The sequence below is a fragment of the Ascidia mentula genome, chromosome 6 (genome assembly GCF_947561715.1).
Source record: "Ascidia mentula chromosome 6, kaAscMent1.1, whole genome shotgun sequence".
NCBI lineage: Eukaryota > Metazoa > Chordata > Ascidiacea > Phlebobranchia > Ascidiidae > Ascidia > Ascidia mentula.
The window spans coordinates 5457347-5474900 of record NC_138571.1 but is presented as its reverse complement, the minus strand read 5'-3'; the positions used below and the strand labels follow the sequence as shown (position 1 = coordinate 5474900).

General features: G+C 36.0%; 2 protein-coding genes and 1 pseudogene across 2 annotated transcripts; 2 read left to right on the top strand and 1 right to left on the bottom strand.

The window, feature by feature from the left end:
- Positions 1-44: 44 nt before the first annotated feature.
- On the top strand, positions 45-5908 carry LOC145906985 (uncharacterized; annotated as a pseudogene).
- A 1455-nt stretch (positions 5909-7363) lies between these two features.
- Positions 7364-8093, bottom strand: LOC145905400 (neo-calmodulin-like). The gene is made up of 2 exons (XM_082992590.1): positions 7782-8093; positions 7364-7540 (listed from the first exon to the last, which is right to left on the bottom strand). The coding sequence occupies exons 1-2, from the start codon at positions 8091-8093 to the stop codon at positions 7364-7366; spliced, it is 489 nt and encodes a 162-aa protein (XP_082848716.1).
- Positions 8094-14955: 6862 nt separating this feature from the next.
- On the top strand, positions 14956-15742 carry LOC145905401 (neo-calmodulin-like). The gene is made up of 2 exons (XM_082992591.1): positions 14956-15267; positions 15566-15742. The coding sequence occupies exons 1-2, from the start codon at positions 14956-14958 to the stop codon at positions 15740-15742; spliced, it is 489 nt and encodes a 162-aa protein (XP_082848717.1).
- Positions 15743-17554: the final 1812 nt, after the last annotated feature.

Genomic DNA, 17554 nt, shown 5'->3' with positions numbered 1-17554 from the left:
GAAGAAACAACAGTGCAACGTATGTAAGAAACTTTTCGGAAAACATGGCCTTAAAATTAAACTCCTCGCTCACACAGGAGAAAAACTTCAAAAAAGTGTGGTCTGTGAAAAAATCTTTAGAATATATGTTCCCCTCCAGGTTCATATGAGGCTTCTCACTGTGGAAATACCTTACAAACGCGAGATCTGTGAAAAGCGTTTTACTACTTGTGGTCATTTGCAGGGACACATTCGAACCCACGCTGAAAACAAAACAAGCAAACTGAAGACAATTATCACAAGTAAGAATTTGCCACATTAACTCGTTACACTTTCGCACGCATACAGAAGAACAAAATGGTTTACCAAAATCATTTAAACAACACATTCTCACTCCCAAGAAAATAAATTTATCCTTGGTGCAAAGGAATTTGCTACTTTACAATGGCAAGTGGTTTGTTGACGGCACATATTCCATTGTACACATGCGAATAGTTGTAGTAAGAAAATTAGTTACGACAATGTTTTATTTTGGTTCTTTTTCTTAGATTCGATTTACTTCTGCCGAGATAAGAGGTTAATCTTACAATTTAGCTTCATATTAATTGTTCATTTGCGCTTCGTATGTTGACTTTTTGAAAATTCGAATACTACTGTAAACTTGTTTGTCGAATTCTGTAGGTATATCCTACTTTAAACCGAAAAATTTATTGTCTTGGCCTTGATTTTGTAATGAATCGTGTATTAAACTGGCTTGTGAATCGTATTGAAAATAAAACATTAACATGCAGCATTAAACCTTAAAGTGAGTTTGTCAACAATGGCCTATAACATACACACGTAGTTAAATGTCACATGAAATTAATGAATAGGCTAGACACCTTTCAAATATAATGAAGCACTCACTTTAGGAAAATATTATTAACGATGCAATGTAAGCTCCTTTTTTCCCTTTGAGCATCGTATGAAGATGGTCCAGGCCAAGGGAGAGAGGCTCACATCATTAATATTTATGAAAGCCGAATGGTATATAACGAACCTATGGTTGCTGAGTCATTCACACACTGGCTTGTCTCACCTACGGATAAAATGTTGAAGTTTACGATATTGCTTCTCGCTATCCTCTTTATCAAATCGGGTCAAGCAGGGAAAGGTGGGAAAACGGCTGCCAAAGTTGGATTGGTTGGAATATCCCAGGTAGGAGAAACTACAAGTTTTTTTTCCAAATTTTTGTTCGTTTGGTTTACAGAACTGTATATATACAAATACGCAGTCCAAGTTTAGGTTTAAGTAACAAACGAGTTATGCGCAACATCTTTTTGGTTTTAAGGTTGGATCAAGCGGTGGGAATCAGGCCCAAAACTCCGATGCATCCGGAACTACGAACAATTTTCAGTCAAACTCGAGCAAAGCCCAAAATGCAGTGACAGCTCGTCTAAAGTTCGATCTTCTTGTTAGGCAAGGTAACAGTAGTGACGTAATTAAAAAAGAGAAGTCAAGAAAACTTTAATTTGTTCCAATTGTATATTTGACTGCTTCTACAGATTAGTAACTGAATATGTAGTATTGCACACAAACCCGTACAATTATTTCTTGAACATTGAGGCTTTATTTTTTCTGTTGCACTGCAAAGACAATGATGTAACGAAAGCAAACCTTTTTTTTATTTGTGTCGATATCTTATCACATTTTTTTCTCATTGGATATAAGACAAAGCATATGCTTATAAAGCATTCAAAATTACCTTTTTTTAATATGAACTTTGAAGTATTGTTTTTATGACGAAACTTTTATGTTATTTGCAGGTTATGATAAAGCTGTACGACCTGTTATCAATTACACACACCAGGTTTTGGTGGATATCGACCTCAGTTATACCCAGGTAATGTCTGCGTGTTTTGTATAATTGGGCGTTTGCCTTATAGTCGGATCATTCTACAGACTCTGGATTTAAACGAGAAAGATCAGACCTTGAAAAGTTTGCTTCGCTACAGACTTTTTTGGAAAGACGAATTCCTAACCTGGAACCCGGACGAATACGAAGGAATAACTGACAGTGAGTTGACACGAAATCTGTGACAACAACAAACATGCGAATGTTATGTGAAAAAGCATGAACTACCTATTCGAGTATAGTCCTGCATTATACTATTTATTTAACAACAGTATTTGTAACGTAACGTTTTAGCTACATGTTACATTTAGTCCGCTTGCCCTCGAATATGCTGTGGATGCCGGATATAGTGATGTATGAGGAGATTGGGATTAAAGATTACAACCCGAGACTTCCGTATGCTGAGATACGATATGATGGAACTCTTCGTTATCTGGAACCTGTTAGTTATGAAACAACATGCAGCATCGACATTGCGCATTTTCCCTTCGATGTACAGGTAGATGTTTGTTATGTTTATTAGAAGTCGAAAAAATGCATTAGAATTTCCACATGTTTAGAAGGCTATTATCAAAGGAATTTGAATCGATTAAATGGGACGAAATTGATCCTAGGTGAACACAAATTTTGTGATAAACACAAATTAAATTGCGCGAATGATTCCAATAAAAATATTGAAAGTGTTAAGAAGTAGAAAACCATGGTGTGTGTGACGCATTAAGTCAGTAGCGGTTTCAACGAGTCAAGAAACAATGACCTGATCAATTTTTAATTATTTTCGCACGCGGTAATAAATCCTCACCTCAAATGTTGGCAAGCACTTGGTCACATAAACGCCTCATTACCCACATCCAATATTAATGATGTCTTTTCGTGGGAAATTGACTGGAAGTGACACAGGTTTAAAGGTAAAACTTCATCTACAAACCAAATCCCTAAACCTTGCCCAATCGAGTTTGCAACAGATGTATTTAATTTATTACCGTTCAAATTTCGTTTCGTAAAGGGTGTAGGCCGGGGGGTAAACCTTTCGGGTCATGGATCATTGTGAAATGTTCGACAGGAGGGCCGACCACATCAGTAAAAGTGGACAAAGAGTGTTTAAAATGCAGTTTAATCTATTTACAATTTTACACTATCCCATTTATATTATTTGTTTTTAAAATACAATTGTCTGATAAAATTGCATTAAACTGCAGTATTGGACAATTTTCTGAGTTACACTAATACGTATCAGAACCTGGCGGGTCAAGTTTAATGGCCCAACAGGCCAGATTCCCCATATCTAATGTAGGTATGGAACATGTGTTTTAACCAAATATGTTAAATGTTTATTCTGATTCACTGCAAATGAACATGTTTTTGACACAAGCAGTGTGAGATTTATACGCTAATGTCGTAAAGCTGAAAATAACAGATTTTTAAAAATTTAATTTCTATGTTGGGCGAAAGTTAAAACGCAATCTTGTGGCAGATTTGCACGATGACGTTTCTTTCGTGGACTTTCCCAACTTCGAAACTCGACCTAAAGTCACGAAGATCTGCAAGTGATCTTCAGAAGGACATTCCAATTTACTTTGTAAAATCAGGGGAATGGGTTTTAAAGGACATTAACATCACGAAGATGGTTAGTTCTCCATTATTGTTTATTTTATTCTTTGCTTTTAATAACAAAAATGTGTATCAATGAAATCCACTCTATGAATAATTTAATATTCCTGTCAAATTTTCATTTAGTTTTCTTTAACGACTTTGGCTTGGACGTTTTAATATAAATTTTTCTAGATATTGTATTTCCCAATCGCTTTTACCATGTGGGTGAAAATAACGTAAATCATCAGCCAGGATTAATGCAAATCTATTTTTGTTTGCATTATGGGGTTAAAATGCTTTCAATATTTTCAATAATATAATTAACTTGTTGGTTATTGGTCAGTGCATAAATCAATAAAGATTTTCCCCGAGAAGATACGCGTATTCGGAACCACTGAATACTGTGACTTTAGTAGGACCTTTAACATTTTTTTTTTAATTTGTGTTGTTTCTATGTATAGTCTCAAGACTACGCGGCAGTTTTGATCACCAACGCCACCGCAAATGTGGAAGATATCAAGAAACAGCAGTTCTATTACATGGATCCACAGAAAAGCGTGGCTGAAGTTGCCAGAAACAGACTTAGTAGTTTACACTGGTAAGATTTCCACAAAACCAGAGTTCTTTATGAGGTTCTTTATTCAAATAATGTTCACAGGTCAGAAGTCCAATTTAAGTTGGTGTTTAGAAGAAATTCTTCCCTGTACATGCAGGTATGATTGCTACCTTACATCAAACATCCTCTAAATTTATGACCCAAATTAAGTAATGGTTTTGCATTGACACAAAGCCTCGAAACGTTTCATGAAATTTGATTTCTATCTTGGCGAAATTAGGCAAACAGTCTTATCACGTGACTCTGTTTGGTTTTGGTGCAGAGCATGCTCTTCCCCGCTCTCCTTCTAACCACAATATCACTGCTTGGATTTTATCTACCTCCTGACAGCGGAGAAAGGATTGGACTCCAAATCACGATCATGCTTACTTTCATGGTACGCTCGGTGACGCTACAAAGCTCACAATGGCGTTTGCTAGGCAAATTAAAGTTTGTTTTGAATTTAATTTCATAGATGTTACACAGTTTTATATGAATTTAAAAATAAGGCAACCAGGCTTTGTTTAACAAACCCTTTCGACCTACTTACGTCCCAGGTTTTTCTGTTGACTGTTGGAGATATGTTCCCTGCATCAACTGGACCTTTTCTGGGCCTGTATTTCGTCCTATGCATGGCATTACTTGGAATTAACATGATAATGACCGTATTGGTTCTTCATCTCCATCATATGCCTTCTGCTGCAGTCATGCAAGGACCAGATGACAATGTAAGAATGCTCTACTTGTATTCTATTGCGTGGGTTTCGGTAAGAAATTTGTTTCAGATTGTTAAGCTTTACCATGCCGAAAGTTACATGTGATGGGTTGATGGATTGCGTGGTTTAAAGTGTCCGGCTAATTTAAATGATTCGTACAAAGCCTGTTTAATTATAGACACAATACAGCATCGATATCACCCCGGTTCCATACTGGATTAGGCTTTTCCTTTATTTTACCGGAGTCACAGAAGAACTAAAGAATTTTAAACTATCTTCCGACGACGTCATTCCAATGGAGTCGACAGAAAAGGTTTGTCAAAATTATTATTCGTAATCGAAACATCTCTTTTGAAAGCATGTAAATCATTTTTTAGAAACCCAACAGACTCTTCTTTAAAATTAAAAACTTTTAACAGAGAATATCTCGAAATTTGGTCGGAAATTTTTTCAACAAATGGAAACAAAGGATTTTCCGGAATAGAAAGAAAGAAAAAGGACCTGATCCGGAATACGCGTCTTCTTCCCAACCGGAACTCGTTATGAAATGTGAATATTTAAGCGTAGAAAGCGAGAAAGTGCGGAAAAGAAACCCTCAACCTCTGCATATTCCCGGTACAGTTAACACAAGTACCGACGGAGGTAATGTCTTCTTAATAATGTTTTAAAAGCAAAATAAGTTTCAACTTCAATACCATAATGTGACATTACTGTTTTACACGTTCTATACTTTTTTCGGATGTTTTTTGTGTTAACACAGAAGTAAAAATGTTAAAAATTATACTTTTGATGTCAAAACAACAAACAGTTTGTTGAATTGTTTTATCAAACGAATTCACAGAGAACCCGAATTCCACCACACCTCTTCTATCACCACACAAGGGCGCTAGAACGGCATTTGACGTCATACAAGGTGATGTCACCAATCTGCGTACCGACGTCACATCCGCCACGGGTTACTTGCGGTTTCACAATGAGGAGTTGAAGGACACAAAGAGGTCAAATATAATGGAGGAAAAGTGGAAGGATGTGGCCAGAAGGATTGATATTCTTTGTATGAGGATCTACATCTTTCTCCTCATCGTGTTCCACATTGCAATTCTCATCGCAATCTTTGCTGACACAATATAATCATCGCCATGATTGTTGTTAGTTTGCTGTTTGAATTGCGAAACTAAAATAATTTACGGAACATAATGTATTTAGAATTAGCTCGTTTTCAATTCCGAATCACTAGTATCTCCAGGAAAGAGTTTTGAAAGTGTGTATTGCAGAAAATTAGATTGTCCGATTAAAACGCAATGAAAACGGTATTATATTGATCGTTAACGTCTGCCACACAAACAACAATATATCTAGATTGTCTCTTGTTATGAAGAATGTTTATTTAAACTGTTAAACGAAAATGGTTTAAGTTATTTTAGTCACGAATCAATAAAACATGTCATTACACGACTTTGCCCCGTTTTCTTGCAGTATAAACCCAACCAAGGAAGAAATAGGAAAGAGGATACACATATTACCTTAATTTATTACCACGAAAGCCGTATATGTCCTGTACTACATATTTTACAGTAATTACACCGAACCTATACAAGCTTCATTTCACCTCACACAACACCATAAATAGCGAAAATTCCCACCGTGAGCCAGGATTTTCAGAAAGCTAACCTTTAACTTTCAGTGCATTAAATGCCATGAACCTTAAGTTTACAAATTTTTATCTAAACAACGTCAGGTGAACACCAGGTTTGAACACTTTCTTTGTAAGTTTATATGTAAAGTTCGTGAATCATCTGTCGGAAGAACTGGGATTTTCAAACTCATCCATAATCTGTTGAATTGTCCTTTATGCCAGAGTTATGCGACGCATTATTTTTTCAGAACAACTTTTAATAGAGCTAATGGGCTTAACATTCACGAATATTACACTATTCTCATGAGCATTTCACAGTGCTTGGCATAACATTGATTTTGTGAGTCGATGTTCATTCCTCAGATGTTTGGGCAAAAGAGATTGTGACGGAATTTTCTTGCTTCGTGGGGGGCAAACACGTTCAGAGAAGTGTGGTCAGTAAATTAAATGTGGCACACCTGCACATGTACAGATCGGTGCAATGACGTTGAAAGTCACCTGCGGTATGTGAAAATTGGAATAACAGCTGCATGATATTAGAAGTGGATTTCGACTCACTCTTTGTCTGCACGTCATCCATCCACTTTAATTGGTTATTACTCGTTGCAACGAGTAGCGTGTGACTGGCTCATGCTTAACAAAACGTTTTTTTAAATCGCTGCAAAACTTGCGTCTGTCAAATTTTTACTTCCATCTCTTCAATATCAATATACTTGTATTTAGATAAAAACGAAAGAACAACAAAAAATACACAAACATTGAACATATTAAGTAAAACGTTAAACTAATGATAAAATATTGAAAACAATGGTCATTCACCATTACGCTTTCGTTAACCACCCTTGTGCGAAAAAAGACTGTTTTTACATTTATTTTTGTTTTAAGTATAACAACACTACCACCCACAAAGGTCACTTCTATCGACGTTCTACAACACAGTAAAGCATATGTCACGTTGCTGTGATGGCAGCTAGGAACTCATGAAAATCGATTAAACCATCTCCGTCCAAATCAACTTCCTGCATCATCTCGTCCAACTCCTCTTCGCTCGGCTCACGTGACCACTTGCACATGACGTCACGTAGGTCTTCTCTGGTAACGTAACCATTGCCGTGACGATCGAAGAGCTGAAAACAATGTGGTAATTAACTTGTAATGTGACAAATAGGTTTGGATGATAGTAAGACATCCTTTATAAACGTTCTACATTTAATTACAACACTTAACAACAATTAGGAATAAAATATACTAAAAAAAGTACAAATAGGAATTCATCGTAAAGTGGGTGAACAACAGTTTCCTTTATACATTTTAACTCTTTGTATGGTATATATACATACAAAGATCCTTACATCAAGAAATCCAAACCTTAAAAGCATTTTTCAAATCGTCGTCGTTCAAACCTTCAGAGCAAAGTTGTTCCACGAAGAAAGAAAATACGTCGGTGTCGATACCTATATCTTGTTTCTTCTCTTCCATGAACTTACAAGGTTCCGTCAAGTCAGCGAGTTCCTTGTTAGTGATGTGCATGCCGAAGTTACGCAATACAGACTTCAAATCTGATTCCTCAATATGACCCTTGCCGTTCGAGTCAAAAAGTTGAAACACGTTTTCCAATTCTTTTTCGTGCCATTGTACTTCGAATTTAGGAGAGAACGAATTGAGAATGTCGATTTTCATCGTTTTGATATTTCTTGCTTGTTGAAGAATTTCTTGAATATGTTCAGTTGAACTACAGATTTGTAGATCGACTTGTTCCTTCTGCTTTCACCCTTTTCAGTTGGTGCAACAGAATGAAGGTTGAATGAGCCTATAGGAGGTATTTATAAGAAAAGCACCGCAGAACGTGAAAAAAAGGTTGGCTTGACGCAAAAAAGGCAGAGGTTCTTGTGTTCTTCTAGATGCATCGAATTTCAAATCGATTTCTATTTCACAGTTTGTGAGAAAATGTTCCCAAATATTTAATAATAGAAAAAAGAAAAACCAGCATTTAAAATGTTTTCCCCATGGTGGACTACAAATAATTCTTCATTTAGCCCTTTTCCTTAGGTGCAAAATACTTATTAAGTGTAACTTCGTAATAAAGCAAACGAAAGCGAGGTGAGCAGGGGAACTGTTGTCACATGATTGATTTGTTTATGCACAAAAAAATATATTTAAAAAGTACTACAATCTAATTACATCAAAAACATAATTTGCGACAACGCAGTCCTAATATAAGAAAATACTTTTCTAAAACAATACACTTTTTTGACCAGAAATCAACCAAAGTAATACAATTACGTATCAGCAAAAATGCGTAAAGCATGTCAACAAAGATGCTGTCTGGAGAAAAAACACTTATAACTTGCGTCAAGAGAAGCCATAATTCTGAATAACATTTTGTAAATGTTATCGGCGTCACACAATTTAACTGTCGTAATTGAGCTGCTTCGAATGATTACCAGTTAATTCGAAAATATTTTTTTCACTGTGAGGCCATAACGACGCATTTGCGGGCGGCGAAGACGCTGTTGTGGTCAATTATTGTTCCGAAACATCGTAATAATGGGATACAACAAAATTGCAAAAAGGTTTATGTCGCTAGAAAACTTCAACGAATATTATACGCATGACTTAAGAGATTGGTCCCCCTCCCATTTCCAGTGGAATCCTATTTCGTTTTACATCATATGGGTTAAATGTCGCAAACGTGACGTTGATCGTTCAAATTTTTCGTTAATTTGCCATGCGGGCCAAAATTTTCATGGGGTTGTCTCGGGTTATCATGGAAGGCAATAGGCGTGACATTCCCTCAAGGAAACCAAGTCTTGTGCTACCTGTTTGCTAGTTTTGAGACTTTTTGATTGTCACTCGTGCAGGCTATTTGTCAAAGCGCTTATCTCCTATGTTGTGCATATCATAAAATATAAACGCATGTCTGCATTGCAATTACATTTCTTCAAAGTTTTTCCACAAAGAAACCGGTCAATCGAAACCGCCACCAATAATCTACAACACAATAAGATCGTTACCACAAGAAATTACGCACGACTAAACACTGCCATAATGAGGTGTAGCACCTATTACCAGTTGCATTTTTATGTTTGCGTCGTCTAATTATTTAAGTGTTTGTTTGCACAAACCATGCGCTTATCCCACGTATTTAGCAGCTTCGAGCCGTTTTGTGTTATGTTATTGCTACAATTTTTTTTGTTCTCTTCTTAATTGACGATACTGAATGTATAATTGCCAAAATCTTGATAAATTGGCAAAACACGTGATGCATTAAACGAATACGAGGTTGCTAGCATCCAAGTCGCTTGTGCATTGTTGCTTAACTTAAGAAGTAACTAAACAAGCAACATTTCTTTCTATTTTGATTGAAGCTGATTGATTTGATGTTGATTTGGCTTAAACACAAAAACGTATCTATTTTTGATATTCTATGACTTTGCTCTTGAAATCGATTACTAACATAAAAGGTTAATTTCTGTTGGATTCCATATATTTTAATATATATTGAAAGAAATATTCAATACAGGAAAGATGGCGTTGTGGCGTCCGGAATGTGTTTGACTGCAATTCTATTTTAGGCGCAAATCGATTTCTTTTATTTCTTCAAAAGGTGCACGCCCATATCGTAATTCTGATTTTCCGTACAATGAAATAAAAAAAACCTTTGGGGGGGTTTGTATTGATTGATCTTCTTTTATTAAAATCAATAATTACATGCCCTCAAAGGAGATATTTTTGGTATGATTTTATTTTTAGCACATTGAAAGAATTAATCAATCCAAAAATTCTACCCATGTGGTATCTTACTGAACGCGACTGACTGCAAATCTATTTTTAAGTGCAAATTGATTTCTGTTTTACAGCAATATCAACTTTCCTTACAAGAAGGTCGTAATAAGGACATTTCGGGACAAAGTTTGTAGAATAAAAATACGTTAAAATGGAAAGTTTTCACCAGAAGTTATTGGTAAATACGCACCAGAGAGTCAACACAAGCCGATATCCAAACATAAGAAATGTTTTTTTGCTGCCGACATCTCGTCAATTGCATTCCATGATCTCACAAATTGTCCGTCTCAAGAAAATTTTGATCAATTTTATAACCAGCATGACGTGAATCGATGGGATTTCACTGGTAATGGGAAGGCAGTCAACGTCACTCCGACGGTGATCAGTCATGCGGAAGTTATTTAAGAGAATTTTCTTGCATAAGTCCTACACGTCCTTGCCATTTTGTTACATAATGTTATTGCGATGAAACGGAACAATAATTGACAACAATTGCGCGGGACCAGACTTATGGCTTCATAGTGGACAAAGTTCATTTTAAGATTGACTTGTAATCAATCAAAATTGCTCGGCAGTTAAACTAGGTGATGTGACGCATGTACCAGAAAATGTGCGTAACGCCAATACTACTCACAAAATGTTGATCAAGCTTGTCTTGGCGCAAGTTGTGTCGATTTGCAAATTTTAATATAAACTGTGTAATATTTATTCAAAGAAGTGCCATGTTCGTGATTATTCAAAGTGCCGCATGTGTAAGTTGCGGACGTTTTTCTTTGTCAAGTGTGCAGTTCATTTGCCTGCAAAACTTGCGCTAAATGAGACCAAAAAGAGAGACACTAACCGGGAGTTTACCTTTCATTGCACCTTTGTGCCTTCGGGACGGCGTCAAGGAATGCTGATGTCGTGACGTTACTTTCTACATTCATTCTGTCATATATACATTCCAATTGTGTGGTAGCGTTTAACACGCGTTAATACATGTTTTGAAGCTTAATTTCATGAAGTTTGTTAGACGTCATCTCGTGCTACAGGAATTGCTTAGAAATATGCAAAGATGCGCAATACAAACAATATATGTCAAATGTATAGTTGTCTGAAGTAAGTGCAAAAAATACAACGAACACCTGCACGATAAAAAGACTAGAATCTATTTTGGAAATATTTATTAATTTACTCTTTGTCATTGAATTTTAATAATGGCATTACAGGTGTATTTGTTTTCGAATAATCGATCAACACAAAATTTGACCATCGTGTACCGTCCTGACTGTGTGATTGTAATTCTATTTTGAACGCAAATCAATTTATTTTTTCTTAAAGCGAATAAATATTTTAATTCCAAAATTCCCTCAAGAGAAAATCACAAAGATGAGAGAAATAAGTGAGATTTGTATAAAACATGATGCAAAAAGACCAAATGTTTACCTGTAAGCTATCTGCAAAATACGTATGAAAGAAATACATCTTTTTAGCATATATCCGTCACCAAGCAAGCGATACAACTTGCGTCATTGCCAACTAGAAAAGACATCATTGATTTCTTGCAGGCCATGCTACGTAAGTTGCAAACCATGATACCCTGAAAACCTTCATCTCATGATAGTTTACATCAATTTCATGACCAACATGGCGTGAAACAAAGGGATTTCACTTGCAATACGATGTTGACCAACGTTAGTTGTTCGCTGTTAAGTCATGCGGACAGGATCCGTTCATGACTATGAGTCATAACATAATATTTTATGCCGTGATGTTATTACGTGGCTGCAGAAATCTAATTGACCTCAATGAGATTTTTTGTGGCCGCATCCTTCGTAAATTAACTCATGACGGTGTTCACATTCCATACAAGTCAATTACGTTTGTTAAACTGTGCGGCGTGACGCAAGTGTCGGTAATGTGGCACGAACAATTTAAAAATATTTTCCCCAAGATTAGACTTGTGGTAACGCATGTTAACTCGTCATGTAAATTGCAATTGCATTTTCCCACTGCAACTTTCTTTGATACGCATTACCCGTTTTCAGTGATATATCCTAAAAATGGGTTGTTGTTTACATTTTAATTTCTCCTATATGTTTTCCATTTTTTCATTTGTAGTTATAAATGTTACCTATAGAGATATCTCACTTGGTGGGAGATATCTAAATTCAACTGCTATACGGTGCGTTTTTGACACCGAAAATAAATTCAAACGTCTCGAAGTTACATTTACATCACATACTCTACCTTTGCTTGCAAAACGTCGATTTGTGCGGATTGTCGAAAAATTTGAATTGAAATATTTATGCACCTAAGAAAAAAGAAATCGATTTTCATCTAAAAAATAATTAAAACGAGACGCACAGTCAGGACGCCACGCGATGGTCAAATTGGGTGTTGATCGATTACTTGAATTCAGTAAAAAGAACAAAAAATACACCTGTCATGCCATTAACAAAATTTAATAACAAAGAGTAAATAAATAAACATTTCTAAAATAGATTCTATGTTTGTAAGAAGTCTTTTTTGTCGTGTAGGTGTTCGTTTTATTTTAAGCACCTACTACAAACAGCTAAACATATAACATTTTTTGTTTGTAGTGCACTTCTTGTAGCAGACTGGTTTCAGAACAATTTCAATATCCTTGTGTGTATTGTGACTCACAATGTCCCGATCTGTATTTCAGGCCGCGGTACTAAACTGTGTTGTTGTTCGATCTTAATATTTTTTTTCCTTTTTGATGGTCCGATATAACATATAGTGTGTTCTACAAGCGTCGTAACAACATTTTTTTTTATGTATCATACGAAGTTAGATCATTTTTACGTATCTCTTTCTATCCAGCTCTAATTTACCAAGCCTTCAATGTAAATTTAAATAAAGTTGTTAAAAGTGGCGCATTTTAAACCCAACAAACCTATGACACAAGGTATTTAAGGTTCTCAACGGGAATTACACACAAACGAATTGCATGAGGGCAAATTGATCTTCGTGACGTGGATTGGGAAGTTCAACTATAGGGACCGCAAAACATCATTGCGAATAAATTATCAATTATTGTTCCGTGACATCTTAATAATAACATCATGTAACAAAAAGACGGGGACGTGTAGGACTTATGCAAGTAAACCTTTACTGAATATTATCCGCATGACTGATTACGGTCGGAGTGACGTTGACTGCCTTCCCATTACCAGTGAAATCCCATCGATTTACGTCATGCTGGTTATAAAATTGATTAAAATTTTCTTGAGACGGACAATTTGTAAGATCATGGAATGGAATTGACGAGATATCAGCAGCAAAATCAATTCTTATGTTTAGATATCGGCTTGTGTTGACGCAAGTTGCGTCAAATATGTAGGTATAGTGATTTGTGTATGCTGCATAAAATGTCTTTTTCCGGTGGGTAATTTACAGATAACTGCTGGGCAAAACTTTACATTTTAATGTATGTTTATTATACAAACTTCCAACAAACTTTGTCCCGAAATGTCCTCATTACGACCTTCTTGTAAGGAAAATTGATATTAGAATCTGTTTTGCTGTAAAACAGAAATCAATTTCCACTTAAAATAGATTTGCAGTCATTCGATTTCAGTAGGTTACCACATGGGTAGTATTTTTGGATTGATTAATTCCTTCAATGTGCTAAAAATAAAATCTTACCAAAAATATCCCCTTTGAGGGCATGTAATTATTGATTTGGATAAAAAAAGATGAATCAATACAACCCCCCCAAAAAATTGATGTTTTGTATTTTCGACCAAAAATAAACCATTCCAAATTCAATCAGTGTCAATCAGTGGAAATGAGCGATGCAAGGGCTCGTTGTTTTCTACCTTGTAAGCAGCTATATGTAAACGACTTTTATACTGGAGATCTTATCTTCAGTGAATGAAATATATTAGTGCGTTTTTTACGCACAACAGACACCAATATAAAGAAAAATCCAAAACTGATATGCTACTAATGCCGAAGCAGATATTTCAAACGCCGCTGTGTTTATTATCATTGTTATTAAAACTCAGACAACAATTAATTGTCGACTTTTGATTTTGTCATCTGATTGTTTATACCTGAGGCTACTGAAAGTATTTCAACCATAAAGAGGTAGCAGATATTTATTCCCGACATAATGTATGTTTTTTGTTTGCCCAAAGCAAATTATTTTCACGCTAATAAAGATGCAGATTGTCCCCAGCTATCAACCACCTTCAATAAGTTAAAAGAAGATTACGATACCAATGTTGCTTGTTTAGTTACATTCTAAGTTTAAGCAATAATGCACAAGCGACTTGGATGTTAAAAGCCTTGTATTCGTTCAATGCATCATAGTGCGATTATTCTGAGATCGCTGCAAGTTTTGATTTACGTAACTATACATTTAGTATCGTAAAATAAGAAAAGAACAAAACAATTTGAAGCAATAACATAACACAAAACGACACGAAACAAACTTTATAAAACTATGCTCCAAACTATACGTAGGTTACGAGCACATAGTTTATGCAAACAAACACTTAACACGACTTGAAACTAAATTTTTTTGTTTCCCAACCTAAAAAAAAAGGACACCCTCCTTCTTTGCCTCAAGCCAACCTTTTTTCCACGTTCTGCAGTGCTTTTCTTATAAATACCTCCTACGATCATTCAACCTTCATTCTGTTGCACCAACTGAAAACGGTGAAAGCAGAAGGAACAAGTCGATCTACAAATCTGTAGTTCAACTCATATTCAAGAAATTCTTCAACAAGCAAGAAATATCAAAAAGATGAAAATCGACATTCTCAATTCGTTCTCTCCTAAATTCGAAGTACAATGGCACGAAAAAGAATTGGAAAATGTTTTTCAACTTTTTGATTCGAACGGCAAGGGTCATATTGAGGAATCAGATTTGAAGTCTGTATTGCGCAACTTTGGGATGCACATCACTAACAAGGAACTCGCTGACTTGACGGAACCTTGTAAGTTCATGGAAGAGAAGAAACAAGATATCGGTATCGACACCGACGTGTTTTCTTTCTTCGTGGAACAACTTTGCTCTGGAGGTTTGAACGACGACGATTTGAAAAATGCGTTTAAGGTTTGCATTCCTTCATGTGAGGATTTTACCATGTTTTTAAACCATACAAAGAGTTAAACTGTATAAACTTAATTGTTGTTCAGCCATTTTACAATGCATTCTTTTGTTGTCCTTTGTATTATAATTTACGTGTTTTATTCGATTACAGATGGAAGTTGGTGAAGAAAGTTTAAGTAACAAGGGTTAAATGTGGTTGATAAAAAGTATTGAAGCTAGGTGTATCAATATTTGTTGCAACTAAATTCATCTACGTTGCTTTTCATCGTGAAACTACAACAGCGTATCACAATCTTTTCAGCTCTTCGATCGTCACGGCAATGGTTTCGTCACCAGAGAAGACCTGCGTGACGTCATGTGCAAGTGGTCACGTGAGCCCAGTGAAGAGGAATTGGACGAGATGATGCAGGAAGTTGATTTGAACGGAGATGGTTTAATCGATTTTCATGAGTTCCTAGCTGCCATCACAGCAACGTGACATATGCTTTACTGTGTTTTAAATCGTCGATATAAGTGACCTTTGTGTTGTGTATTATTATGTAGTCTGGTTTAAGACTGCATGGCTTGTAACAACCAGGCGGGGTAAGGATCGTGATGCATCAGCATTTTGGTTGGAGAGTGAAATGTTGAGTTGCAAGTCCTGATTATTTTATTGTGTGTTTACATGATGATATTTTATGTGGAAACTGTTTCTTTTTAAATAAAAAAAAAATAAAAAATTGAGACAAGTTTGCCAACGCTGGGACAGGTGTTCGTAAATTAAAAAATTATCCTGCCCAAGTTGCATCAAATGCACGGATAATGCAATTTGAATGCCTGATATGAAAATAGTTCTCAATAAGGTACAGATTTCGCCCTTGAATAACATCCAATGAAGTCAAATCGCTAAAATCAAAAAGTCGTCACCCAGCAAATGTATTGTAGACGCAGGAGTCTCACTTATACTCTACATAAGCTGCACGTCAATAATGCAAGTTTCATCCGAGGCAGAAATATACTTTGTTTTGTTTTGACGATCACGCAAATTTTTTGGCACCTGCGTACCGATAAGTTGTTGGATTTTCGGCTTGTTTTTAACACGAACATTCTGACGAGTTGATTTGTAAATAATTTTGCCCTTCGCAAAAATACAGAAATCCAGTCGAAGGTAATTGCGGTCAATTATTTTTTCCCAGCAATGCAAAGAATTCTGTGTGGAATACTAAACGCACATACGACTGAACACCGTTAACATGACGTTGGTCGCCCAACCCATTATCTTTAAAACCACTTCCTTTCACACAACCTGCAGACCATAAAATTGATAAAATATAGGCCTATCATAATGCTATTGACGCAATAAGACTTTAATTGCTCTGTTTTCCAAGTCCAATAAATAAACGCAAAATTTCAACAAAATTTCTTGCATTTTGCAACTGAATTTTATGTAATAAGCTTTGTCTTTTGGTCAATCATTACAGTATATTTTTTTACTTGTGGGAAATTATGGGGTTGTATTATAGGTATTTAAATCGGCACCAAATTATACAAAAGTTGTTATGTTCCGTATTCACTACATGTCATGCAATTGGTAATACAATGTAGTAAAAATGCTACAAAATTACAACAGATATAAAGCGCAGTGCAAGAATATAATCATAACTTTAACACTGGTATGCTACTGGTGGGAAAAATGATTGAAAGTGGGAAATTAGATCAAAATGGTTGCAACCATGGGCGTATCCAGGGGGGGGGTCCGAGGGGTCCGGACCCCCCCCTTTTGTGAAATATTTTGGTCTTTTTTGATAACTAAACAAACGCCACTGTATTTTTTGTGAAAATCTGCGTGAAAACCAGAAATTTTCTTTGACGTTGACGTAAAAACCGCATCGTGTTGCATTCGCCATTGTTTCCAAACAGGGAGCATTGCTACCGAACACTTGGCATTGTTACCAAACATGTTGCATTGTTACGAAACAAGTGTCATTTTTCGTCAGTTCATGGACGAAACGTTGTTTTTCAGTGGCCACGTTGTAATGACAAGCGATTTATTTGCGTGATAGTCAATTAGTTTAGTTGTTAAACTTTCCATAGCGTTACACAATTGCGCGAGCCAGAAAGCCACCGTTTATGTGACGATTGACGCGAACACCGGCGTTCGTATTTTGCGATTCTCGCCCACAATAGTTTATACTTAGTTTGTACTTGAAAATCGGGGAATTCCCTAAACAAATTTGGACCCCCCCCTTTAAAAATTCCTGGATACGCCCCTGGTTGCAACCATTGATTTTGGATCTGTTTCAGTTTGGTG

Bases quoted from the DNA above. Each gene is read 5' to 3' on its own strand.
- LOC145905400 (XM_082992590.1), bottom strand. From the start codon at position 8,093: ATGAAAATCGACATTCTCAATTCGTTCTCTCCTAAATTCGAAGTACAA. The intron at 7,541-7,781 runs GTTTGGATTTCT...CATTGTTTTCAG, and splicing joins ATTTGAAAAATGCTTTTAAG to CTCTTCGATCGTCACGGCAA.
- LOC145905401 (XM_082992591.1), top strand. From the start codon at position 14,956: ATGAAAATCGACATTCTCAATTCGTTCTCTCCTAAATTCGAAGTACAA. The intron at 15,268-15,565 runs GTTTGCATTCCT...CAATCTTTTCAG, and splicing joins ATTTGAAAAATGCGTTTAAG to CTCTTCGATCGTCACGGCAA.